Raw genomic sequence first — 26474 nt, 5'->3', positions numbered from 1 at the left:
AAATGCTGGCACAAGAAAAGAAAAATAGACCAATGAAACTATTTCAGAAACAGACCTAGACATTTACAATTATTTGATTTGTGACAAAGGCTATAGAACAGTGCACCGAGGATACTACATTTTTCTGGATCCTACTTTTTAACAAACTGAAGGTTTGTGGCAACCTGGCGTCCATTAGTGTCACTTTTCCAACAGCATTTGCTCACTTTGTGTCTCTGTGCTACATTTTAGTAATTGTTATAATATTTCATACTGTTTTCATTATTGTTATATTTATTATGGTGATCTGTGATCCTGCATGTTATTACTGCAAAAAGATTATGACTCGCTAAATGTTACGATGATGGTTAGAGATTTTTTTTTTAATATTAAACGAAGGTGTGTACATCTTTTTAGACATAATGCTATTTAGCATACTTAATAGACTACATTTTAGTGTAAACAACTTTTATATGTACTAGAGAGCTGAAATATTAATTGTGACTCATTTTATTGTAATATTCAATTTATTGTAGTGGTCTGGAACACACACAGAGTATCTCTGAGGTATGCCTATAATAGTAATTCAAAGTGCAGGTCTTGGTACATTCTAACTTTTCCCTTATCATTTATTACAGTCTTTCAAAATTGCTATTTAACCTCTTTTGGCTTTGCTTAAAAATAAAAAATAGCTTTAGGGTAATTAACTAGCATTTTGACAATTAAACATTACTTACTACAGTCCCTTCACATTATATGTTTCTCATACTTTTTTCAATCCAAAAGAAATATTAATTTGGCTTTCACCCTTAAGTATAAACACTGTAAACATCAAAGCGTATCTTTTTTTATAGACCTCTTATTCTCTATCCTGATTCTGGCAACCTAGTCTTCTCTTTGGTATTCTAAGCCTGGGAGGAATTCTTTTTTTTTTTTCTGGCCACACTGCACAGCTTGTGGGATCTCAGCTCCCTGACCCGGCATCGAACTCTGGGACCGTGGCAGTGAAAATGTGGAGTCTTACCCCCTGGACCACCAGGGAATTTCCGTGAGAGGAACTCTTTGGTAGGTTTGCCTTACTCATCTGTGAGGTAGGGGATCTGCCTGCTTATCAGATGGTGGTTCTTGTCCCAGTTAAACTAACCATCGTGTCCAAGGCAAACCAGCCAATGCTTCGGTGCTTCTCCTCTATGAACTATGGCATTGTTGCCTGTCACACAGGAGAGACTCAGTCGAGGAATACTCAAGAATTAGACAGTTTCAGAGATATCTTCCAACAGTTCATTACGTATAACTTAATTCACTTCTGTGAAAAGCAGTCAACCAGCAAAGTAAAATGTAAATTAACCTCGTCTATTCTTGTTCCACTACTGTTCTTGGGGAAGTCTGGGGTTAGAAGAAACCAGCACTGGGAAGCGCTGCTAGAAGCAGAGGGGTGATGGAAACACAGTCATACAGAACCACATTCATTGTGAACAGCTGAACTCAAAGCCAGAAGAAAACTCCCCTCAAAATGAATGAATGCCTGGAGAAGAAAAAGATACTATTTTATATGACCACCTTCTATCAAGAACTCTTGACTTCTTTTAAAAAAAGGTCGATAAAATCAGTTTCTCAAAATAGCTATTCATATTAAACCAGGCATCTCCCAAGGAGAAACAGCTACCATTAAAGTTCTTGCCCTTAGATTTATTGTGAGAAGTGGTCTCAGGTGAATGTACCATGTAAATCAAAGATGGAGAGAAAGAGAGAAGTGGGCAGTCATCTCTGGAGATCAACTAAGAGAGAATTCAACATGTCTGATGCAAGGTAAGTTTTGGGGTCTTCTCTCTTACATTTTTCTGAAAGGAAATTTTTTTCATGTTTTATATTTGTTTAAATTTTCTTCTATTATTTCTGGTCCACCCCCATTGCCCATGTTAAATCTTCTCCCTTTTTGAAACAAACTTTTAAAGAAAACAAACATTTAGAGAACTGAGAAAACAACACACATTGGAAATACATAGATTGTTCTTTTACTGCAGAGTAAAAAAATGAGAAAAAGTTGGTGTGAAATCCTGGAGCCTAAAATTAAAATATAAACAGAAAATGCTCAGTGGCCTTTTCTTCGAAGGCTCACATGAACAAATGTCATGGTACACTGATCAAATTTTTACTCATTTGCATTTTCAGGATGTTGCTATTAATACCACATGACACTCAACAAATTACACTATGACATTTTGTACAAATCACTTCACCTCTAGATTCTTCTGCTGTTACTTGAGCCTCTGGTTACTTGTGGAAAAACAAGGTATTAAAGTCTTATTTTTGTAGGGGAGAGAAAACTTTTCCTCTGCCTTCTTAGGTCTGTAACTGGGGCCTATGAATTAAGTTGATAAAAGACAAATTGATAGGAGAAACGGCATATAAATTTAATTGATGTTTTTAACTTTACTTCCATGGAGTTGCACAGAAAAGAAGTAAAAATTCCCCTCAGACTATTAGGCTTCTAAGCTTATATACAATTTTAACAAAAGATAATAAACTATGGAAAAGTAAATAAGGCAAAAGAAGGAGTTTGAGTTTTTAGGGGTTGTAAATTGTGGGAAAGTAAATATATGGGGAAATTAATGGAAGATAAGGGTGAGTTATTTTAGTAAGGTTTATGCAGACTCATTTCAGTATCATCTCTATGTATAGTTATAATAAGGGGTGTTTTCTTCCTAGTTCAGGAGAAAGGGGACATCTTTACAAAGGGAAATTCATGCCCTGCTTTCGGGCAGAAGCAAAAGGACTGAGAAAACTTCCTGTATCTGCGTCTTCGCAACTGCCTTCAGCTCAAAATATTCCTTTTGCCAAAGCAGCATATCTGGGGCTTGCATATTCTTATCCCCCTAATTTTCTAAGGGGGAATCAAAGTTCATTTGCTAATGTAAAAATATCAAACCTCAGAACCAGTTCCCTGAAATGTCTTAATTTGAACAAGAAAAAGAAAGAAAGAGTTCCAATGTCAAATAAGTTTGAGAAATGCTGGACTAAATAAAGTTAACTTGATTTCTTCCAACAGTAAATAACCTTTCATTAACTAACAATGCACTATTAGTCTACAAATGGGGAATAATAATTAATTATGTTCCTCAAACTTTTTTTTGTTGTTGTTCCTCAAACTTATTTGACCACGGAAGGTGTTTTTTTCCAAGTATTCTTTCAGATGAATGGTTTTGGTAACATATGTTGAGAAATACTGGGATCAGCCATCTTTATATGTAAGTGCAAAAGTTTAAGTAGGCAGTGACGTTAAATGGAAACCAAAAGGCAGAGCCAGCAATAAAGCTGTCAGTCTGCACAGCAACTGTGCCGCATTCTGAGTCATGCTCCAGAGGGCTGAGCTGGGGTTTGTCTCTATGAAGGAAGACAAGAATGTCCAAAGCTTTTGGATACTTCTGAATTAGAAGCCTTTCCTGGGCATTGAAGAGTAGCAAGGGATAAAGAAAAAACAGTCTCACATGCTCATTTCCATCACTGGCTCAGTACAGCTCCAGTTGTTATCATTCTTAAACATCTATTAACATGACTGCTTCATAATTACAAAGGCTAACTGCCAAGCATTTTTCACAGGAAGCAAAGCACTGCCTGTTTTTGACAGCTTTTCTGGCGTGTGCAAAAAGGTCAGTTGTTTTTTTTTTCAATCTGTTTAATCTTATTTTAATTGAAGAAACATCTCTAAAACACTATATGAGTGACTGCAAGATGAAAAGGAAAAAGCATATTCAAGCTAGATAAGTGCAATAATATAGATGATCTTGGGGTGGGGGATACAGGATACAGAACTGATGTTATCAGTGCATCCCAAGCACAGTGATACCTAGCGTCTTCATCTGCCAGATATTTTAATTTCAGCAGAGACCTTCCTCAATGTTGTTATGGGCTGATTTCAAGGTTCTGAATTGGTAAATTTGACCCTTGATCTCAAATGTCAACTGCCACCACGTTTGGCCTTCTTCATCATCCTCCATGCTCCCTGAATGGGGGCATAGCTAAGTGCTCGAGTCAGAGAATTATTTGGTAATAAAAGATTTGGAGGAAAATGGAGGGTGGGGGTGGGGTGGAGTGGGTACTGGTATTTACTGAGCAGCCAGGTGGCAGATATTTTTGTAAGAATTACCCTATTAACAAACAAACAGATCTTTCCTCCATTTTGTAGATAACAAAACTGGGACTTAGAGAGGTTATAATACTCGTCAAGGTCAAACCAAATACTGATGAGCAAACGAAGTAAAATTTAAGTCAGGACTGGATGAATCCAAAGTCTGTTTTATAATATCATGCTGTCTTCTGATCATAAAAAACTTCATTTTTTATAGGAGCACAAATGGTCCATCTGTACTATTTCTCTCGGTATCTAGCAAAGTATCTTTTATCATCACACTAACTTCAAGGGAACTGATAATATTTAGATCTTTCCACTCACTTGCCCAAATCAATACAGCTATTTATTCTCAACTGCTGGTAGTGAACTTTCTTAACTCAGCATTTTGTGGGAAAAAGTCTAAATACTTGAATTGCTTCATTTCATGCTATTTCTCTTGGCATGTGTCTTTTTGGTTTGCTTTTAAAAATAAACTCCAAAATCATGACATATTCAGATACGAAAAACAGGATGCAGAGCAATGGGAACATTAATCTGAAATGGTCACCTGGTGAGAATACCTGTGTCTGTAGTAACTCCAAGTTAAATAGGAAATTTTTACATTTATGAAGCAAGTACTCATGTGTGGTTGACTTTAAAAAAAAAAAAAAAAAAGCAAAAAACTGCCCTAGTCTATAAACTGGATTCTACCCCAGTCTCCCACGGTTGTGACCCTGGTTAAGAACCTCTGATTCAGTTTCCTCATTATTTAAAATAAGAAAATTTCACAATTTTATAGTCAACTGCAATTCACTGGCCTTTCTAGTGAATAAACAATTTAAAATAATTCAAGTCCCACTTTCATTATCCCTTTCTTAATTTGATGAAGGCAAAGAAATTATTTACCTTCCAGTTAAAATTTTCTTTTTAGTGATAAAAATCAGGTGGCCGATAAAAAAGTTCAGTCACCGAGTTAGACAGAGTGATATACAGTCTTAGGGAAATGATTTATTTAAGGAAAGACAGCACAACAGTTTGCTTATTTTGGTTTCAGGTACCATGATTCATATCCTCTAAAGGCTAGAGGGAAAAATCAATCTTTTCTAGGAAAGACAGTAATACGGTAAAGCTGCTTTCCTTCTTGCGTAGCCTGATACTATATATTCACAAATGAAAATAATTCTGAGAGTAGTCCTCATACTAGGCAAGGCCCACAACACCTGCTTTCAAATGCTTATACCCAGAGAAATTATGTAACAGACCATTTGGTGCCATCCTGGCTCTGCTAACAAACAGAGGTGGGTTTCTGAGTTTAGTTTCCTTGGCATTTCACTCTCCTCATTATCCTATCTCTTCATTTCCCCCTCCCCATCCAATCTTAACACAGTTGTTGATGCTGCGGGAAGCATCAAGATGAGAGTCTAAATGACACCCACCATAGACTGGTAAAGTTAAGTAAACACTAGTTACTCAAAAATATCAGGGACTTGACTTTCTGGGTTTAATGTCCTGACAAATTCATCATTCCTTCGAAATGTTAAGACCAGAGAAGCATTTCACTGGCACTGTGCCAATTCTTGCTTAATTCTTCAAAACTCTGTTGGACATGGTCAGGCCTCAAGGTAGATGCACTGGAGGAGAACTTTGGGGAAATGTGCCCCTTAGCCACTCCAGCAGATGTGGAAAGCGGGAAGAGAGCCAGTGGGCAATCTCACCCTCCCCACATATACATATTCATCTCTTCTCTGGTCACCATGCCCAGGGACCTTGTAAGTAGAGGTTCATTGTAAGAAAACATAAGTCACACTCACTGTAAATTCTATCATCACAGAATCACTATTCTACCTCTGGCTCATGTGAGGACAGCACAGTAATCTCAGTACAGTGCTTCTCAAACCACAAAGTGCAGAGGAATCACCAAGGGACTTTGTGGTAATGTGGACTGAGATTTAGTAGACCTGGCCTACAGCCCAAACTTTTGCATTTCTAACAAATTTCAGCGCAACACTGATGCTGCTGATTTGCAAACCACACTTGAGTAGCAAGGTCCTAGTACAGTTGCTTTCCCAAATCTGAAGCACATTTTACCTTGAGGTCTGTTTGTAGCTGGCTGGCTATCAAGAGAACTAAACAAGACAGAAAACTTAGAACCTCTGTGTTGGGAGAAATCCATCATGAATACAGGAGTTAATTAGGTTCACTGATTTTCACTGCCTGGACCCTGGACCTTTGCTCCTGCCCAGATGGATTTGCCAGATTCTTCTTGCTTAGCTGAATGACGAATTTTGGCTCAGTCTTCACCAGACTAATCCAATGCCATTCAGTCAGCAATTCAAATGTTAATGGTGTAGCACCTGTAAACATAAAAATGCAGGCTCCTGGGCTCTAACCCCAAGACTGATTCATTAGTTCTGGAGCAGCCTCAAGAATAAATAGACATTATAGGTGACTCTAACACACTCTGAGGTCTGGGGGAAGGAAATGCATGTCCTCTTCAATGGACTGGAGTAACCTATATCCTGTGGTGTTAATGCCTTTCCATCAAGGAAGACAGCAAAGAAATGAAGGACAGAAAGACACATGATCTGATCATTTCACACTATGATAGAAGAAATGATTTCCTCCCCAATTTGTACACTTGCTTAAGGTCATTTATGGTTAATTCCAGTACATTTTATCCTTTTTTTTAGAGAAGTTCACTAAAAATGTGAACTATTATTCCATACAAAATTCTTCTAATGTCGGTATGATTACAGACATAGTTAATGATCAAAAGAGCAAAGGAATGGTTATTTATTCTTCTGATTGAACAAATAAAATTGGAGTTGTTCACACACATATATTCTTTTTTAATATATCCGAGAAGACAAACACTGACAATCAGCTAACAAAAATAAGGACTGAATATTAATTAGTGCCATTATAATGGCAGAAGCATATATAAAATACAAGAAGTAACTTTACCTATGACTTTGTTAATGAAATGTCCTCTCTAAGAAGGGCTACAGCTTGGCTACTCGGTTTCTCCGGGAGTGGATGTGACATCATGAGGGGTGTTATTCTCCGCTGGTACAGTTACTGGTCCTGTCCCAGTGATCTCAGACTCAGCAGGGATAGCCTCTGGACTGGAGCTGGCTCCTGTCTGGTTGGAGGTGGTTTCAGTCTCAGAGGCTGAGGTTTCCTGACTGGAGCTGGCATCTGTTGCTTCATCAGGTACAATGTCAGCTTGAGCAGGCATGGCCTCTTCTTCTGTTTCCAATTCTGTTTCCTGACTTTGAACTTCCTCACTTTCTTCTACCATAGCAGGTGGTAGCTGTAATAAAGTCTGATGAAGAAAAAAAAAAGAGGGAAAACATTAATGAATCAAAAAACAAAAAACCCACCTGGCTTATAAAGTTAGGCTCTCGCATTATCTTCCTAATAGATACTGTCACTCTAGAAAGCTCCAAAACACTGAGGGTTGTTTTATATTGCAGAGGTAACAACTCTGATGATAATGGCCTAGGTTTTGTCAATTTCATGGAATATGCTTACACAGATATCAGATAATAAGATGAGAATATATATTAAATCTTTGGGGAGAAAAACCAATATCAAAAGCTATTAAATTTTTTCATGAAGGAACTTATTATAAACACTGGAAAAGAGTGGCTGATTAGGACTGACTGGCACACCAACTCAAGAAAAGGCCCACTTCAATCAAGGAGCGCTGTGAGGGGGAGGAAGAACCAAGCCTTGAGACAAGGCAGGGAGAGAGCAGCAGGCACAGGGCTTCTGTCTCACTTAACCAGAGCACTGGAGCAGCCCTATATACTCGGCTTCCCTTTCTGGAGCTAAGGCTTGGCTTCTTTCCTTAGGAATTTTGTTTCTCTTGTTGAAACTGAAAAAAATTTAAAGCAGTATTCACAATGGCAGCACAAAATGTGAAATACTTAGCGATAGTTCTAACAACATATGTATGAAGGCTGTAGGCTGAAAGCTGCCAAACACTGATGAGAGAATTCAAAGACCTAAATATAGTAGAGAGGGATATCATACTCATGGAAAGGAAGACTAACTATTGTTATGTTAATTTCTCCCAAATTGATCCTAAGCAATAACACTCAAAAATCCTAATCAAAACCTCAGCATGCTTTTTTCTAGGGATTGAAAGAGATAGGCTGATTCTAAAATGTAAAGAGAAAAGCAAAGGAACTAGAATAGGCAAAAACATTTTGAAAAAGAACAACAAAAATGAAGGAGTCACATTATTATTATTATCATTTGGCCGTAATGTGTGGCGTGCAATATCTTAGTTCCCTGACCAGCGATTGAACCTGTGCCGTTGGCAGTGAAAGCGTGGGGTCCTTCCTAACCACCGGACTACCAAGGGAATTTCCAGGACTCACATTATCTAATTTCAATATTTACTATAAAGAAACTCTAAGAAAGATAGTGTAATGGCAAAAAGAAAGACACAAAGAAAACAGAGCAAGACAGAAAGCCCAAAAATAAGACTCTCACATACACAGTCAATGGATTTTTTTTACTAAGACCAGAAGGTAACATCTTAAAAGTTCTCAACATTAGAAATAAAAATGTGTAACTTTGTGTGGTGAAGGATATTAACTAGATTTATTGTGGTGATTGTTTTGCAATGTATGCTGCTGCTGCTGCTAAGTCGCTTCAGTCGTGTCCGACTCTGTGCGACCCCATAGATGGCAGCCCACCAGGCTCTGCTGCCCCTGGGATTCTCCAGGCAAGAACACTGGAGTGGGTTGCCATTTCCTTCTCCAATGCATGAAAGTGAAAAGTGGAAGTGAAGTCGCTCAGTCGTGTCTGACTCTTAGCGACCCCATGGACTGTAGCCTACCAGACTCCTCCATCCATGGGATTTTCCAGGCAAGAGTACTAATGTACAGAAATATCAAATCATTATTTTATACACCTGAAACTAACATAAAATTATGTGTCAAATAGATCTCAATTTGAAAAATTGCTTTTTTAATCTCAAAAAAAAAAAAAGACAGGTCAACAGAGGGAAAAAACAGCCTCCTCAGGAAATGGTGTTGAAATAACTGGATATTCACATGCAAATGAGCAAAATTCAACCCTTGCACCAAATAAATTAACTCACAATGTATCATACTTATAAATATAACAAAAAAACAATAAAACTTCTAGAATGAAACACTGGAATAAAACCATAACTTTGGGTAATGCTAAAAGCTTTTAGGACATAAAAAGCATGAATCACAAAGAAACAACTTGATACACTGGGACTTGAAAGACACCTAAAAAAAAAAAAAGTCACAGACTAGGAAATATTTGTAAAATCACACATCTGATGAGGAACTTGTAGTCAGATTAAAATTTAAAACTCTCAAAACTCATTAATAATAAAACAACCCAAAAGAGTAAGAGATCTAAATAGACACATCCTCACAGAAGATATTACAGAAGGCAAATCACCACATGAAAAGATGTTCATCAATAGTTATTAGAGAAATACCAATTAAAACCACAATGAGACCACTACATACCTACTGGAATGCTAAAATAAAAAAGACCAAGCATAAGTATGTGTGAGCACTCACACATTGCTGGTGCGAATATAAAACAGTACAATTTTGTAAGACTATAGTCAAAGCTATGGTTTTTCCAGTAGTCATGTACGGATGTGAGAGTTGGACCATAAAGAAGGTTGAGTGCCAAAGAATTGAACTGTGGTGCTACAGAAGATTCTTGAGAGGTCCCTTGGATAGCAAGGAGATCAAACCAGTCAATCCTAAAGGAAATCAACCATGAATGTTCACTGGAAGTTCTGATGCCGAAGTTCTAATACTTTGGCCACCTGATGTGAAGAGCCACTCATTGGAAAAGACCTTGATGCTGGGGAAGACTGAGGGCATGAGGAGAATAGGGTGACAGAGGATGAGATGGTTGCATGGCATCACTGACTCAACGGACGTGAGTTTGAGCAAACTCCAGAAGACAGTGAAGGACAGGGAAGCCTGGCGAGCTGCAGTCCACAGTGCTGCAGAAACGGATACGACTTAGCAACTGACCAACGACAACTTTGTAAGACAGGTGGGCAGTTTCTTAAAAACAGTTGAATACATACTTCCCATACTACCCAACCATTCCACTCCTAGAAATTTACCAAAGAGAAGGTACAAGTCTTGTAGGAGAATGTTCATAGTAGTTTTATTTGTAAGAGCCAATGTTGGAGGCAAACCCAAATGTCCATCAATGATGAATGGGTAAACTTAGCACATCTGTATAATGGATTACTTATTCAACAATAAAAGGAAAAGGACTACTGATACATTCTGAAGTACAAATGAATATTAAAATAATGCTGAGCAATAACAGGTAGGGGAAAAAGAGTACATGTTGTTTGAGTCTATTTACATAAACATCTAAAATATGGTGACTAATTATTGTGACAGAAAGTAGATCCTCAGTTTCCTGGAGAAGGTGGAATAGGAACTGGTGAGGGATGAGAGGGATTATCCAGGTGTACATGGAAAACTTTGGGGGGAGGATAATGTATCTGTTCATAATCTCAATTATAGTCATCAGATCAGATCAGATCAGTGGCTCAGTCGTGTCTGACTCTTTGCGACCCCATGAATCACAGCACGCCAGGCCTCCCTGTCCATCACCAACTCCCGGAGTTCATTCAGACTCACGTCCATCGAGTCAGTGATGCCATCCAGCCATCTCATCCTCTGTCGTCCCCTTCTCCTCTTGCCCCCAATCCCTCCCAGCAGCAGAGTCTTTTCCAATGAGTCAACTCTTCGCATGAGGTGGCCAAAGTACTGCAGTTTCAGCTTTAGCATCATTCCTTCCAAAGAAATCTCAGGGCTGATCTCCTTCAGAATGGACTGGTTGGATCTCCTTGCAGTCCAAGGGACTCTCAAGAGTCTTCTCCAACACCACAGTTCAAAAGCATCAATTCTTCGGTGCGCAGCCTTCTTCACAGTCCAACTCTCACATCCATACATGACCACAGGAAAAACCACAGCCTTGACTAGACGGACCTTCGTTGGCAAAGGAATGTCTCTGCTTTTGAATATGCTATCTAGGTTGGTCATAACTTTCCTTCCAAGGAGGAAGCGTCTTTTAATTTCATGGCTGCAGTCACCATCTGTAGTGATTTTGGAGCCCAGAAAAATAAAGTCTGACACTGTTTCCACTGTTTCCCCATCTAATTCCCATGAAGTGATAGGACCGGATGCCATGATCTTCGTTTTCTGAATGTTGAGCTTTAAGCCAACTTTTTCACTCTCCACTTTAACTTTCATCAAGAGGCTTTTGAGTTCCTCTTCACTTTCTGCCATCAGGGTGGTGTCATCTGCATATCTGAGGTTATTGATAATTCTCCCGGCAATCTTGATTCCTGCTTGTGTTTCCTCTAGTCCAGCGTTCCTCATGATGTACTCTGCATATAAGTTAAATAAGCAGGGTGACAATATACAGCCTTGATGAACTCCTTTTCCTATTTGGAACCAGTCTGTTGTTCCATGTCCAGTTCTAACTGTTGCTTCCTGACCTGCATACAAATTTCTCAAGAGGCAAATCAGGTGGTCTGGTATTCCCATCTCTTTCAGAATTTTCCACAGTTTATTGTGATCCACACAGTCAAAGGCTTTGGCATAATCAATAAAGCAGAAATAGACGCTTTTCTGGAACTCTCTTGCTTTTTCCATGATCCAGCGGATGTTGGCAATTTGATCTCTGGTTCCTCTGCCTTTTCTAAAACCAGCTTGAACATCAGGAAGTTCATGGTTCACATATTGCTGAAGCCTGGCTTGGAGAATTTTGAGTATTACTTTACTAGCGTGTGAGATGAGTGCTTGAGTATTACTTTACTAGCGTGTGAGATGAGTGCAATTGTGCAGCAGTTTGAGCATTCTTTGGCATTGCCTTTCTTTGGGATTGGAATGAAAACTGACCTTTTCCAGTCCTGTGGCCACTGCTGAGTTTTCCAAATTTGCTGGTATATTGAGTGCAGCACTTTCACAGCATTATCTTTCAGGATTTGGAATAGCTCAACTGGAATTCCATCACCTCCACTAGCTTTGTTCATAGTGATGCTTTCTAAGGCCCACTTGACTTCACATTCCAGGATGTCTGGCTCTAGGTCAGTGATCACACCATCGTGATTATCTGGGTCGTGAAGATCTTTTTTGTACAGTTCTTCTGTGTATTCTTGCTATCTCTTTTCAATATCTTCTGCTTCTGTTAGGTCCATACCATTTCTGTCTTTTATTGAGCCCATCTTTGCATGAAATGTTCCTTTGGTATCTCTGATTTTCTTGAAGAGATCCCTAGTCTTTCCCATTCTGTTGTTTTCCTCTATTTCTTTGCATTGATCGCTGAAGAAGGCTTTCTTATCTCTTCTTGCTATTCTTTGGAACTCTGCATTCAGATGTTTATATCTTTCCTTTTCTCCTTTGCTTTTCATGGGTACATACAAATACCAGAACATATCACATTGTATACTTTAGATATGTGGAATTTATTATATGCCAGATCGTATCTACAAAAGATGTTTTTAAAATATACATGTTATATGAATAGCAATCTGCTTTGGTTTAGCTGGTGTCTCACAAGGAATAATCAAGTACTTTAGATTTATTTGCCAACAGAGAAGATTCTATAGCAAGAACAATAATAAGTCAATTCCGAGAAAACTTACCTGATGATAATGATGTGTGGTCTGTATCAAATGCATATACATATTGTATACAAAGTTTGCCATCTGGGGCATATTCTTTATTATCTGTACTTCATGGGATGGTCTTTCTCCATTCTAGAAGAAGGCAAAAAGAAAGTTAAGTACAATCACTTATATGTGGAATCTAAAATACGACACATATGAACGTATCTACGAAAGAACAGACAGACACACTTGTGGTTGCCAAGGGAGTGGGTGAGGGAGGTATGGACTGGGAGTTTGGGATTAGCAGATGCAAACTATTATATATTGAATGGATAAACAATATACTGTATAGTACAGGGGACTATATTTAATATCCCATGATAAAGCACAATGGAAAAAAGTATGAAGAAGAATGTATATATATGTATAACTCAATCACTTTGCTGTACACCAGAAACTAGCACAACATTGTAAATCAACTACACTTCAGTAATAAATTTTAAAAAACAGAAAAAGAAAGTTAAGTATATAGTGAAAAACACTGAAAGATAACACTTCAATAGAAGTTCATGTCTCCAACTTAAGTACGAACACTGTTAGGGTTTGGAGGACATAAGAACAGTAGGAGGACATTAAGCTGTAAGTGTTAGAATCCAGTAAGGATTTCCTTACTATGATAGCTGGTATTATTTTTACATAGAAGATCTAATTCAGTTCCTTAGTGTAAGGAGCACTCTAAACCAGTGATCACACGATCTATGTGGTGCTCTCAAACAACGCAGTCACCTAAAAAAATGCTGCCCCACACAATGAAGAAAGAAGTCTTACCTTTCTACTGGTTGGGAAAGGTTCTGTTGGAATTATATGCAAATGAAGTGGGCGGGCTGTGAGCTGGCTGAAAGCTGGAGTTAGTTCAAAACAGTTTTGGAAGAGGGATACTCTGGCGAAGATATAGAGTCCAAGTCTGGCTCTAGACATGGCAACCACTAAGCGACGGACATCCCTTTGAGAAACAAACAAAATTAATTAAAATATATCACAATTAAAAATATATTTATGTAGCCTTTTATTTTGTAAACATTCTACTAAATACTACTGTTAAGCTGTGGCAATAAAGAGTTGCTGCTGCTACTGCTGCTAAGTCACTTCAGTCGTGTTCGACTCTGTGTGACCCTATAGATGGCAGCCCACCAGGCTCCCCCGTCCCTGGGATTCTCCAGGCAAGAGTACTGGAGTGGGTTGCCATTTCCTTCTCCAAATAAAGAGTTAGGTTAGGTTTCTTAAAAACTTACAGGATAAACATTAAGTTAATGGGTGCTATGTAACTAGTTAACCAAGTAAGAAGGTAATGCTTTATTACCAACTTCTAAGTGTTTCTGAGTGGAGAGAGTAGGGGGAAATCACAAAATAACCAATACACTGATTTAAAAGGTTTAAATACAAAGTTATGTGGCAGCCTGGAAGGGAGGGGAGTTTGGGGAAGAATGGATACATGTATATGGATGGCTGAATTCCTTTGCTGTCCACCTGAAACTACCATAACACTGTTAATTGACTATACTCCAATATAAAATAAGTTAAATAAAGGTTTAAGTAGCAATAATAGTTCAGTTGTTAGTTACCAATTTACTGTGTCACTACCATTAAGTCAATCCAAACCAGCCCTTCCTCTCCTTCACCACCAAATTCCCATGCTCTGTCAGGTTAATAGGTCAAATTTTACTCCTTGGATAACTCTAATCACACTGCTTTATACTTATTTATAATAATAATTACAATACAAACATAAATACAATATGATGATATGATATAATAATATTGTGTCTTATTCATGCATTTACTCTAGTACCTACGCCCAATCTCTGGCTTATAATAGGTCTCGGTGTTCACATAAACAGTGATAAAAATGCCAAAATGCATGCTTCAGCTACACAGGTAGCTGGCCAAATGATGAATGATGGCAGTTTCCTTTATCTTTTAGAAAGAATATGTTCTTAAAATTTTACTGAATTTACCTGAATCAAATGAACTTATTTACAAAACAGAAACAGAAACAGATTATGAACTCATGGTTACCTGGGGAAAAGGGTGGTGGGGAGGGACAGACTGGGAGTTTAGGGTTGATAAGTATAGACTGCTATATTTAAACAGATAAACAAGGATCTACTGTAAAAAGAAAAAAAAAAAAAAAAGAGTAGCTACGTAAGCCTGATTTCACTTCATTATTTCACATTAGTTACAATGTGTTTTAGTAAGAAAACATGGCTTTCGTTTTCAATATGGAGGACAGTTTGTTTTCCTAAGATGCTGTTAGATGGCTATTTAATTTGTGAGTATTCTACAAAAGAGATGATGTTTATGAATAATAATAAAATCTTGTATAAGCATTCCTAATACCTGAAAGAAAGTGTTAAAGAGTGTTATAGGGACCAAATGTTACAAAGATCATATAATAACCAGACAGAGAATTGGGAATTGAAATATTTATCAAATGGCTTTTTGTCTCTGCATAATGTGAGATATTTGGGGAATATCTCTATTCAGTCTCATTTTCTGTTGTTTTATGGCCTTGATAAGGATCTAGTTTCCCTTATCAGAAGGAACTGTACAACATCAGTATATAATAGCAGTTATGTTGAGGGGTATACAATCCCTATACCCCACCAACCCGAACTAAGAGAAATTCATTTAGGTGGAAGGAGAAAGCATATCCTTTTACAGAAGTTCTGATGAATTTCTACATTTGTGACACACTGGATTCTTGAAAGAAATGTTATCTTTAGGTTACTGCAAGTCAAATTGTTTTTCACTTCCTCCACCTTCCTTAGAAGCCCAAGGGGTCATGCCATAGGTGGGTGGTTCCAAAACTAGTAATAGAGGTACAATGCTAGAAATACTTAGCATGAGCTCTCACACAAGTATTAAAACTTTATTCAGTTCTCCTCCCCTCATCCTTCTAGAAGGCTCTGTCTCTAGGCGGAGCACAGCCACAGCGCCACTGCAGGGGCAGCACACTTGCTCCTCTGAGGAACTCTGCCCTCTAGTCCCCCGTACGGCAGTGCAGTTAAGTGGCTCTACTACGCTCATCTCCACTGTACAGACTAAAATCTTCTGCAGAATCAAATGGAGGTATTTCCCAAAGACATGTTTAATGTCTCTCCCACTGGATTCTAAGTTTCATGGGGGCAGAGATAATGAATGTTAGATTTACCATTATATATCATGAACCTAGCATACGGCCAAATAACAGAAGGATCTGAGAATATCTGTTAAATGAATGATCAAACACCACAAACATATCAAACTACCAGGCAAAAAAAGTACAGGGTGGCAGCATGAAGAGATCGGGTTCCTTGGAGCTGTAACTTGAAACTGGGGCAATGGGAACTGCTACCTTCTTTCATGATCTCCAGAGGATGGCTGGGGACAGTTTCACTGACTTGCTCTGAACGAGTCACAAGCATTTCTATTTGTAGCTGGGCTATTCAAGTCAGTAGGGACAAGAACAATGAATGTTGGAAAAGGGACCAGAAATGTCTCACTATTCTAGCTTCTGAACAGCTTCACAGTGTCCCAAAACAGGTCTCTGGAACCAAAGCTGAATAGTCTGGCTCCTATACAACCGCTTGCTTAGTCTGTCCCGGATGGGTAAAAGAAATATGGCAGACACTAACTTAAAGGGTTAGACAGTTACCACAAGACCCAGCAATTCTACTCCTAGGTCTACACCCAAGAGAAAGGAAAACATAGTTTCACACAAAAACTTGTACATGAATGTTCACAGCAGTCAAACAGTCACAAAGTGGAAACAATCCTGGCGTCCATCTGCTGATGAATGGGTACATAAAATGTAAAATATTCACAAAACAAAATGTTATTTAGCAATTAAAAGGAATGAAGTATTGACACATGCTACAACATGGATGAATCCTGAACACACTATGCTAAGTAATTTCATTTACATGAAGTGTCTAGAACAGGCAAATCTATAGACAAAGTGGAACAGTGGATGCCAAGGATTTGAGGGGGAGAGGAAGGGAGTAACCGCTGACAGGTATAGAGTCTCTTGCTATTTTAGAAAATTTTCTAAAATTGTGAATATAGTTGTATAACTCTATGAATATACTAAAAAATCATTGAACTGTACACTTAAAATACAGTTTATACACAAAAAATCACTGAATTGTATACTTAAAAATACAGTTTATTTACACACTGAATTGTACAGCATGTGTATTATATCTCAATAAAGATGCTAAAGAAGAAAATATGGAAGACGGAAAGTTTCCTTGGTATCTTGAAATTTGAAAGACAAAATATTTTACTGCTTCTTAAAAAAACAAAGACATGAAAGATTGCATCTACAAACCAAAAAATTCTATGAGGAGCTTGATAAAATTCTCACTAAGATACCTAAACTATCTGGATAGCTGAATTACAAGTAATTGGTAAATTAAGGTTTTCCCCTCTGTGCTTCAATAAAACTACCATCACTATCACCAGCAGCCACTGAAGAAGCTGAACTTCCAAAACAAAAGTTTGGCAGCTATAAAGAAGATTAATTTATTTGGATAAAGAAAAGCTGGATATGTGAGACAATAATGAAATCAGGTTCTTTTTTAAGCCTTCATTTATAAACATTTTATTATCATCATCTTTCTCTTTATTTAGTTGAGTTTTTGGAAAAGTCAGGTAAAGAACGGCATAGAAATAAAGTCATGGGAATGTGGAAAAGACAAAAGTACTACAGAGTAAGAGAAAAGGTGGGGAGAGGAGGAAGCAGTATTCTCGTCTTCATACTGTGAGCCTGGATAAAGAGATTTTAACTACGTAAATCATAATGATGCCCTATTTAGCAGCAGCTATAAATTTCAATGTGGAAATGGAACTGCTTCTTAGAAAAGTTAGTCTCCAAAAACATGTTTGACACTTAAGTAAAAACAAACTATATTTTAGAATGCTATAGTTTTGAAATTATTTCTTGAAACAGTACATCTTTTGTTTACTCCTACATAAAAGTTATGGGCTTAGTGGAACATGAGCACTCTGGGTTAAATACCAAATAGATCTTGACTTAATGACAACATTAAGAGAGCATACAGAATTTTCTTTTTATATCCATTAAATAAAATAATAAAATGAACTCTACAGTTTTGCTAGTAAGTCTTATGAGATGAAGATTTATATAAAACTAAATGGCTGCTTTGTAATAAGGAGATATTATTCCCACAAAATCTCCAGCACATAAATACATCACAATAAATGATAAAAATAGGTTACTGTTTGTTTTGACAATTCTTAATCCTGAGAGAACAAATGGTTCCTTTATCCTCTCTAACACTGAGCTAAAAGACTGTGCCGGGTAAAGTCAGAAATCCTGTGCAATGAAAAATTTACTTGAGACTTTTTACCACTTTACCGCCTTTAATTTCTTACATTAAATTTCAAACAGATATAGGACACATATATATAAATATATGTATGTGTGTATAATATTTTATGATCAAATGCTATCTCTGAATGCTCCTGAAGAGAAAAAAAGTTAAAATGACTAAAATATTTTAAGATTCAAAAAATTCAGAAGCAATGGCAATGATTACACAAAGAATATGATACTGTTACATTCCAATAAAAAGCACCAAAAATTGCCATAACAATTAACTATACTTTAAACCTGAAAACTACTTAGCTATGAAAGCTCAAAATTGAAGCAGATAGTAAGATTCAACACTATTATAAAAATGCTTGCTTACACACCTCAGATGGCCCACTGCCCTGGTTCGTACTAGAGACAGAAGAATGTAGTCGTTCTGTTGACCTTGAAATCTGTCAACAGTTGTCACCTGGGAGGAAAAAAAGGGGAATGTGGTATATTTTCAAAAGCAAAAACTCTTGAGAGATCATTAAAATAATATGCTAGAAATAAAAAATCTTATCCTTAAAATAATCAATCCCAAAAGAACGTAACTATATAGTTGGAACTGAAGGAACAAGTAGATGAACCCTATGAAATAAACCATGGTAACTAGATTAGGCTATGCCACACTTACAGCACTCATCTTTAACTCTGGATAATGAAGTAACTATTCGTGGTTTTAACAGTCTTCCCTCTACTAGACTACTCAGCCCCATGAAAGCAGGGACCATCTTTGTTCATTATATACCTAGTATCCCTTTTATCTTCTTGATATAAGACAGAGTAACTTTCCTTATTAAGTTTTTTTTGTTACTTATAAGTAAAAGAACAGAGATAGAGATTCTTATATTTCTAAACTTTCTATATTTCAAAGTTATTAGTTTTTCATTTTCACTCTCTATATCCCTTATGGAATGTTCCACAGTGTCTGTTCCTCCCCATTCCTTTTGTCTCCATCTCTGATTTTATTTTACTTTCTGCTAGTTCCCATTTTATCTCTTCCTGGGTTCTTCAATTTCTTTGTTTTGTAGCCTTCCCTTACAGAAGTGGCTACTTCATTAAGCATTTTAAAATTCATACCCAAGTATGCATTCAACATTTTCATCTGTTCTAGGCCAACATGCTTTCTGGAGTATGTTATCTTATCAACTAGTGTGTTTATAAATTGAGCTTGTGCTAGTTTCCTTTTCCCCTCTATTTCACCACTGATTAAGTGGGTTTCTTAGATTAACTATGTATTAATAAAGAAGATAGGCTGGGGTGAGCACAACTGTTTCCTAAAGGCTCAGTGATTTTCACAACAGATGGTCCTCTTTTTCACTGTTACTACAGAGACAGTCTTTTTTTTCCCAAATATTTTTCACCTATAGTTTCCTCTGAACCAATCTGGGACCTGAAAGGCTTCTGCTCACCCCAATACCCACATCCACTGTTGAGTAGGAATGTGGTTCTTACACTTCAAAGTATGCCACTCACTTTCAGAAAGTGTGTTTTTGCTGTCCCCTTCAAGACTGATCCCCTCGATTCTCTTCCCCTACATTTTCTTCCTGATCTTGAGTTACATGCCATCTCACTAAAAGTGTCATTTGTTTTCTCCTCCTCCCATTTTCCTTTTCCTTGTGGATGATTTCCAAGAAAAGATGAAAGGGCTTTATACAGCTACATTCACAACCAAAGTCCTAATTTCTTCATTACTAATACTATATTTATGTTTTGTTATTCTAATTTTTCTAACTTTTACTGATAAAATCATGGATCTTCATTTTTATTTGATATCACTCTGTCATATAACATAAGAAACAAAAAAAATAATAAAAAAAATCCTGAGGTCTGACTATACTTGATTTTCCTTTATCCCCAAGAAAAACACTTTCTTATGCATGTATACATGCACACAGAGACACACACACTAAGAAGCAGTATGAATTATACCTTTGTAAAACAAGATAAAAAAATGCTACAATTCCTATTTCTATTGTAAAGGACATATATAATTAGATATCATTTACCAACAAAAAGTTTTAGAAACAGTTATTTCTGGTTACTATCAACAAAAATCTTCCATGTGATAGGTGAGACAGACATTCACAGTAAATCAACAACACTGTCAGAAGTGTCAGAGAATAACTTACAGAGTTCTTATTATTTCATTTTCTCACATATTTTAAAAGGAGATAGCAAAGTAGAACAACATAAATAACTCAAATATAAATCTTTCTATCTTGCCAACAACATGAATAAGAGAATATATTATAAAATTACCTTATTCGGTCTTCCAATCAATGGATTGCTCCCGCATCGTCTGTTGATGATGTCACGAATAAGATGCTTTTGCCCATTATACGTTGTCAGAATGCTGATCTTGTCAGCAGGGTAGCCAAGTAAGCACATGTACATAAAAAGTGCCACTACGTATTCTGCCTCTCCAAGATTCTGTAACGAAAACATTAATCAGATTGTGCATTTATTTCCCTTTATAGAGAAAAATCAGGGCTTTCCAGGCTAGTGGTAAGGAATCTGCTTGCCAATGCAGGAGACCTAAGAGACGCGGGTTTGATCCCTGGGTTGGGCAGACTGCCTGGAAGAGGGCAGGGCAACCCACGTCAGTATTCTTGCCTAAAGAATCCCATGGACAGAGGAGCCTGGCAGTCCATAGTATCATAAAGAGCTGCACATGACTGAAGTGACTTAAGCATGCAGCACATATACAGAAAACTGTTAACTAGTACAATTTGCTTGTTCATCACACCTCAAGAAGTGACAAGTTACTATCTTGGACAAGTGAATATCTCTCATAAAACTGAGCAATTAACTTATCCTAAATTAACAATGATACATGAAAATAGCATATGTGGTAATTATCTGTCCGTATTTCCATATGTATGTCTTGTTTTTAAAAAACAAAGTGGGATACTATAGATACACTTTGCAACCTGATTTTTTCATTAATATAGCATAAAAATCACTGCAGATGGTGACTGCAGCCATGAAATTAAAAGACGCTTACTCCTTGGAAAGAAAGTTATGACCAACCTAGACAGCATCTTAAAAAGCAGAGACATTACTTTGCCAACCAAGGTCCGTCTAGTCAAGGCTATGGTTTTTCCAGTGGTCATGTATGGATGTGAGAGATGGACTATAAAGAAAACTGAGCATCGAAGAATTGATGCTTTTAAACTGTGGTGTTGGAGAAGACTCTTGAGAGTCCCTTGGACTGCAAGGAGATCCAACCAGTCCATCCTAAAGGAGATCAGTCCTTGGTGTTCATTGGAAGGACTGATGTTGACGCTGAAACGCCAATACTTTGGCCACCTGATGCGAAGAGCTGACTCATTTGAAAAGACCCTGATGTTGGGAAAGATTGAGGGCAGGAGGAGAAAGGGACGACAGAGGATGAGATGGTTGGATGGCATCACTGACTCAATGGACATGGGTTTGGGTGGACTCCGGGAGTTGGTGACGGACAGAGAGGCCTGGAGTGCTGCGGTTCATGGGGTCGCAAAGAGTTGGACACGACTGAGCGACTGAACTGACCTGATAGCATAAAAATTCTCCTTGTCAGTAAACCAAGTTATAATATTATTCTTAGTGGCTATTCAGTATTATATGGAATAGGTAAAGGTGTAATTAATTCCTATTGATAACATTTAGGTTGTTTTTCTTTTCAAAAATAATTTGTAGTAAAGGAAGATGTGTTGAACATTTTACCATGTAAGTCTTTGCAAGTTTGTCTATTTTTTAAAGGATAAATTCATAGAAGTAAGAATATTGCTTTTAATAAGTACTAACAATATGTCCACCACATAACTTTCCTACTAGCATTGCATGAGTATAGAATTTCCCAAACCTAACCCAACAGAGGTGAAAATATGCTCCAGTGATTTATACTTGCTATACATGTATCTTTGTGAACTGTATATTCTTGTCCTTATTATATTTTTCTATTGGCTGTTAATTCTTGTTTGTTAAATGATGAAAATAAATTCTGTTCTAAATCAGTATTTTTCTTTATGATTTTGGATTTTGTAAGCTTAAAAAACCTTTCTCATCCCAACATTATATATTTATCAATATTTTCTTCTTTCTAGTATGTTTACTGTTTCTTTTCTTTGGTATATATATTTTTAATCCATTTGAAACAGAAAAGTGTGTGTTGTCTGTCAGGTGGAGATCTAACTTTCCTTTATTCAGTGGTTGGCTAAATGGTTCAGTAATACTAATTCAGATAGTTAAGCAAGCCAGGAAAATACAAAATAAACTTAAAATTTTCTTGTTTTTTTCTTACCTGATAAAAGTAAGGATTAGGCTCAGATTCTCCAACTCCCTGAAAATCTTCAACATTAATGAGCTGGAAGTCATAGAGCAAGCCAGCATTGGCTGTACTAAACTCCGGCAAGAGCTGCACATGGGGTAAGTTTCCTAGATTCTTATACCGCCAGTTGTAGAGGTTGCACAAGCTTTCAAAGACAAATCCCCCCCAACAGGAAACATTAGCAGTGTGCATTCCCTTTTAATACGCCTAAGGGGGTTTCTAAGGAACTGGGTTCTTCCTGTTAATTTCCATATTATCTACTTTGTGCTCATTGTTTTAGCAATAATGCTTTTGCAACCTTTGTCTCCCTACCATCAAGCAAATAAGGAGACTGATGATATTACAGAAATGATAACTATTATGTTCTCTAAGGTAAATGCTATCTTTATTCCTTAAATAAGAAAATCAACTACAAGTACTACAAGTAACTCTCTGAGAGGGAACCTATATATTTTATGAATAAGAATTAGTGTGTTCTCTTCTTGTTCATCTCTAGCTTTAGATTTCAAAGTGATATTAATCATATATCTTGGGGCCATGCAGAAAAAGGAGGTAACAGTGAAAGGAAGCCCTTAGTTTATAAGTCACTTAAATTAATCTCAACGAATAAAACGAAGGAACTCATTTGTTCAATTCACAACTCAGGCTGAAGGCAATAAAGGTATTTTCCAATTTGTAGATGTGTATCCAGGCAAGTTGCTAGATAGCAGAGAGTGCTAAGAGTCTATACAGAAGATGCTATTGAATAGTTGGATCATGGAACTGATGTCCTTAAACAGGAGTAGTAACCCTAACATCCAGTCCCCTGCTCCCTTCTCCCATTGCCCAGTCTCCTTTACCTTGCTCTGGCCCTCCCCTGGGCATCAAGGTCCACAGTAGGAACTCCAACCCTGACAAAGCGAGTGAAGAGGGACTGCTCCATATTTGAATACTTCTGAAAGGCCATGTTCTTAATGACTGGAGGTAACTGGTGATGATCACCAATCATAATCCAGCGTTTTAGTCGGCTAAAACCATCCTGAGGATTCTAGGAATAAAAAGTGGGGAAATTGCAAAATAATTAATGTAGTACCCTGTTAATCTCCAATTCATGGCACAAGATTCTTGCTATTCACATGATGGCTTTAACAGTTTACTAATTCTTGCCATTCACCAGTTCCACAGAGAAGAATCTGGCAAATTTACCGAATGACTTGTATGGTTACCACCCGCTGACAGTGTGTGAGGGAGGCTGGAGGGACTGAGAAGGCAGGCATGGACTCACCCTGCACAGGGTAACCCAAAGAGGTCTGGGAGGCTTAGGTCCTAATCAGGCAAAGGGTGCACAGAAAGGAACAGATGCCCAAGCAGGGAAATGGAAAGATGTCAAATTGTATCACAATTATAGGCAGCAGAAATTATACCTTCTTTAATTTCCTACTCTATTACTTCAATTTCCTACTCTACATGTCTCCTTGTTTCTTGAAACATATTTTGATAAAATAAAAATACCAGATAACTTGGCTTTATAAAACAACTTTTGGAACCCAATTATCTATAAATTAGAGGAGCCTCTGTTCTTCAATCATGAATTACACATTTTTTTTTTTAACGCTTCCATAGTAAAGACTATTGTACAATAAAAGAAAACATCCTTAAACATCATCATTTAACTAAAAAATTTCAGGTATAAAATAAAGAAAAATAATGTACCCAGGGATCAAAAATAATTCCAGAAACAACTCTAAAAGAAATGAAAAAAAAGCTCATCTTCCCTCCAAACTGCATAAAAATGTAATTTTTTTGAGAAAAATTGCTGTCTTTTCAAAACTTAGAGACAAACTATGAATTTTTATATAGTACTCCCAATAACACAAACTACTCAATAACCAGTGAATAGATTAAAGGAAGTTTACATGCTTAAAATAGAATACTAAACATCATGAAGTTAAGGAAAATACATAATCATAGCAATCAGCACCTCCAAACTCGAGTTTTCTGACTCCACCCTCCAGAATTCTTAAACCTCTACTTTGTCTCAATTTCAGTATCTTACCTGTAGAAGAAGAGGTATAAAAGTTTCTATCTCCAGAATCTGAGCAGCTTCCTCCATTAAAATGTTGTCATACTGAGAAATGGAGAAAAAGAAAGCTTGTGAAACAGTGTGAAACCCAAACAGCTACCACCATGACTGTAATAAGCATCCCCAAACCTCTCAAATAATTCAGATAAAAATAACATACAAATTATTCAAACAGAAAGTTCATGATCTTCTTTACCACTGTGCTTGAATACTCATTTACAGGAATGTTAGGCACTGCGTATCTATAAAATAATGAAAAATCAAGTCTTGCTCCAAATGAAGGAAATTTCATTCTTTGTGAATCTTCTATCTGCCCAATTTCTTCTAGATTTATTCTCCTCAGGTTTTATCTTTCCCTTCCTCTTCTGATTGCTATTTATAGTATGATATCCTATTCCTCATAAAATACCTTCTTTGAGACTCTTACTAAGCACAAAGTAGAGTTCCTTTGTTTTCTATTTTCAAAGTTTTCTCCCCTGGTTTTTTTTCAAGGAAGTGGATGGTAGGGGGAGTATATTTACTCTTAATGCTTAATTAACTTTTTTTCTTTTAAGCTAATTGTTTATATATCCTCTGGTTTCTGTGCTGGAGAAGGAAATGGCAACCCACTCCAGTATTCTTGCCTGGAGAATCCCAGGGACAGAGGAGCCTGGTGGGCTGCTGTCTATGGGGTCGCAGAGTCAGAGACGACTGAGGTGACTTAGCAGCAGCAGTTTCTGTGCTACTCATTTTTACCAAAATATGCTTGTATTTGTTCAAGACTGGTAGCTGGATTTCTGTTGGACATGATGAAATTTAAGGCTCAATTCTGTACTGTTTTCTAGTGAAATTACCTTAAGTTTTAGGCATGTGGATAGGTATCTTCTCTAGCTCTATCTGATGCTAAATTTCCCTATTACAATGATTAGTTAGGTTATCCTGGTGGAAACCTAGGAAAAGGGGGTTCAAAGAGTCATATTTTCTCAGAAGTTCCCACGTGGGGTCTCAAGGTGATAGACAAAAATATGGAGAACAGAATGGGAAAAGCTCAAAGATGACAGCTTAAAGAGACTCCTTCCTGAGAAACAACTCTGAAAATCTAAAGTTATTTAACTTATAAAAATATATCTATAGCTCCTGTTAAAAAGGAGATTTTAATTGCAAAGCAAAATTATGACACAACTATACTGGGTGTATTAAGGAAGGAAAAGAGTACACAAAAATGCTTGCATGTCTCCTTGGAAACAACACAGAATCAAAAGACAATGCCTAAAATGGAAATTTAGCATTTTTTATTGATATAAATGAAAAGGACAAAGGAAATATTAAAAGAGTTGAAAGACTAGATAATTGGGGAGTGGGGAGTAATGTTAAGGGATACCCTCAGCACTCACTGTATCTACCTTACTAGCACAGTGTAAGAAAATGATTAACGAAAATATGATAAGCTACAAGTAATGTTTTGTAGATTAGGCAAGTGAACAGCTGCATGAAAGCATAAAATGCTCAGTTTAGATTGTATCATTTCCCTGTGTTGTGAAAAGTAATATGCTTTAATAGCAAATCCAAAGTATATTTTATGTGTCAGCCCAAAGCAAGAACAAAATATTTAGGTGCAGAATTTTCACGAATTTGCAAAAGGTAAGTTCACACCACTAGGTTGAGTTCACACTACCTTTTAATAAATTATCATATTTGTCCTACCTTATAGCTGAGGAAACTTTAATCTAAGATTGCAACAATTCTATCACCTTGAATTTATTTAGCACTTATCTTCCAGTGACCTCATAAACTTAAAAAGTCAGCTATTTTCATCCACAACAAGTGTTTTGCTACCTTTGAATTCAAACCAGTATACAAAACACTAATAACATCAGATAAACCAGTTGGAGGGAAGTTCAATGATTTGCATTAAAATCAGAGCTTAGTCAGTACCACTAGCAAAGTCACAAAGTGTCTGCAAAC

General features: G+C 37.1%; 1 protein-coding gene across 1 annotated transcript in view; it reads right to left on the bottom strand.

The window, feature by feature from the left end:
• Window positions 1–3637: 3637 nt before the first annotated feature.
• AQR (aquarius intron-binding spliceosomal factor) overlaps window positions 3638–26474 on the bottom strand; it is an 86176-nt gene continuing 63339 nt past the window's right edge. The window contains exons 28-35 of the mRNA XM_006057191.4: window positions 24504–24575; window positions 23308–23495; window positions 22442–22613; window positions 20419–20589; window positions 18498–18583; window positions 13569–13743; window positions 12777–12890; window positions 3638–7415 (exon numbers count right to left, since the gene is read on the bottom strand). Of these exons, the coding sequence (XP_006057253.1) occupies window positions 7104–7415; window positions 12777–12890; window positions 13569–13743; window positions 18498–18583; window positions 20419–20589; window positions 22442–22613; window positions 23308–23495; window positions 24504–24575 (1290 nt within the window). The 3' untranslated portion in view covers window positions 3638–7103. The remainder of the gene's footprint in view (window positions 7416–12776; window positions 12891–13568; window positions 13744–18497; window positions 18584–20418; window positions 20590–22441; window positions 22614–23307; window positions 23496–24503; window positions 24576–26474) is intronic.

Source organism: Bubalus bubalis, chromosome 11, assembly GCF_019923935.1.
Source record: "Bubalus bubalis isolate 160015118507 breed Murrah chromosome 11, NDDB_SH_1, whole genome shotgun sequence".
NCBI lineage: Eukaryota > Metazoa > Chordata > Mammalia > Artiodactyla > Bovidae > Bubalus > Bubalus bubalis.
This window is presented reverse-complemented; position numbering and strand designations above follow the sequence as displayed.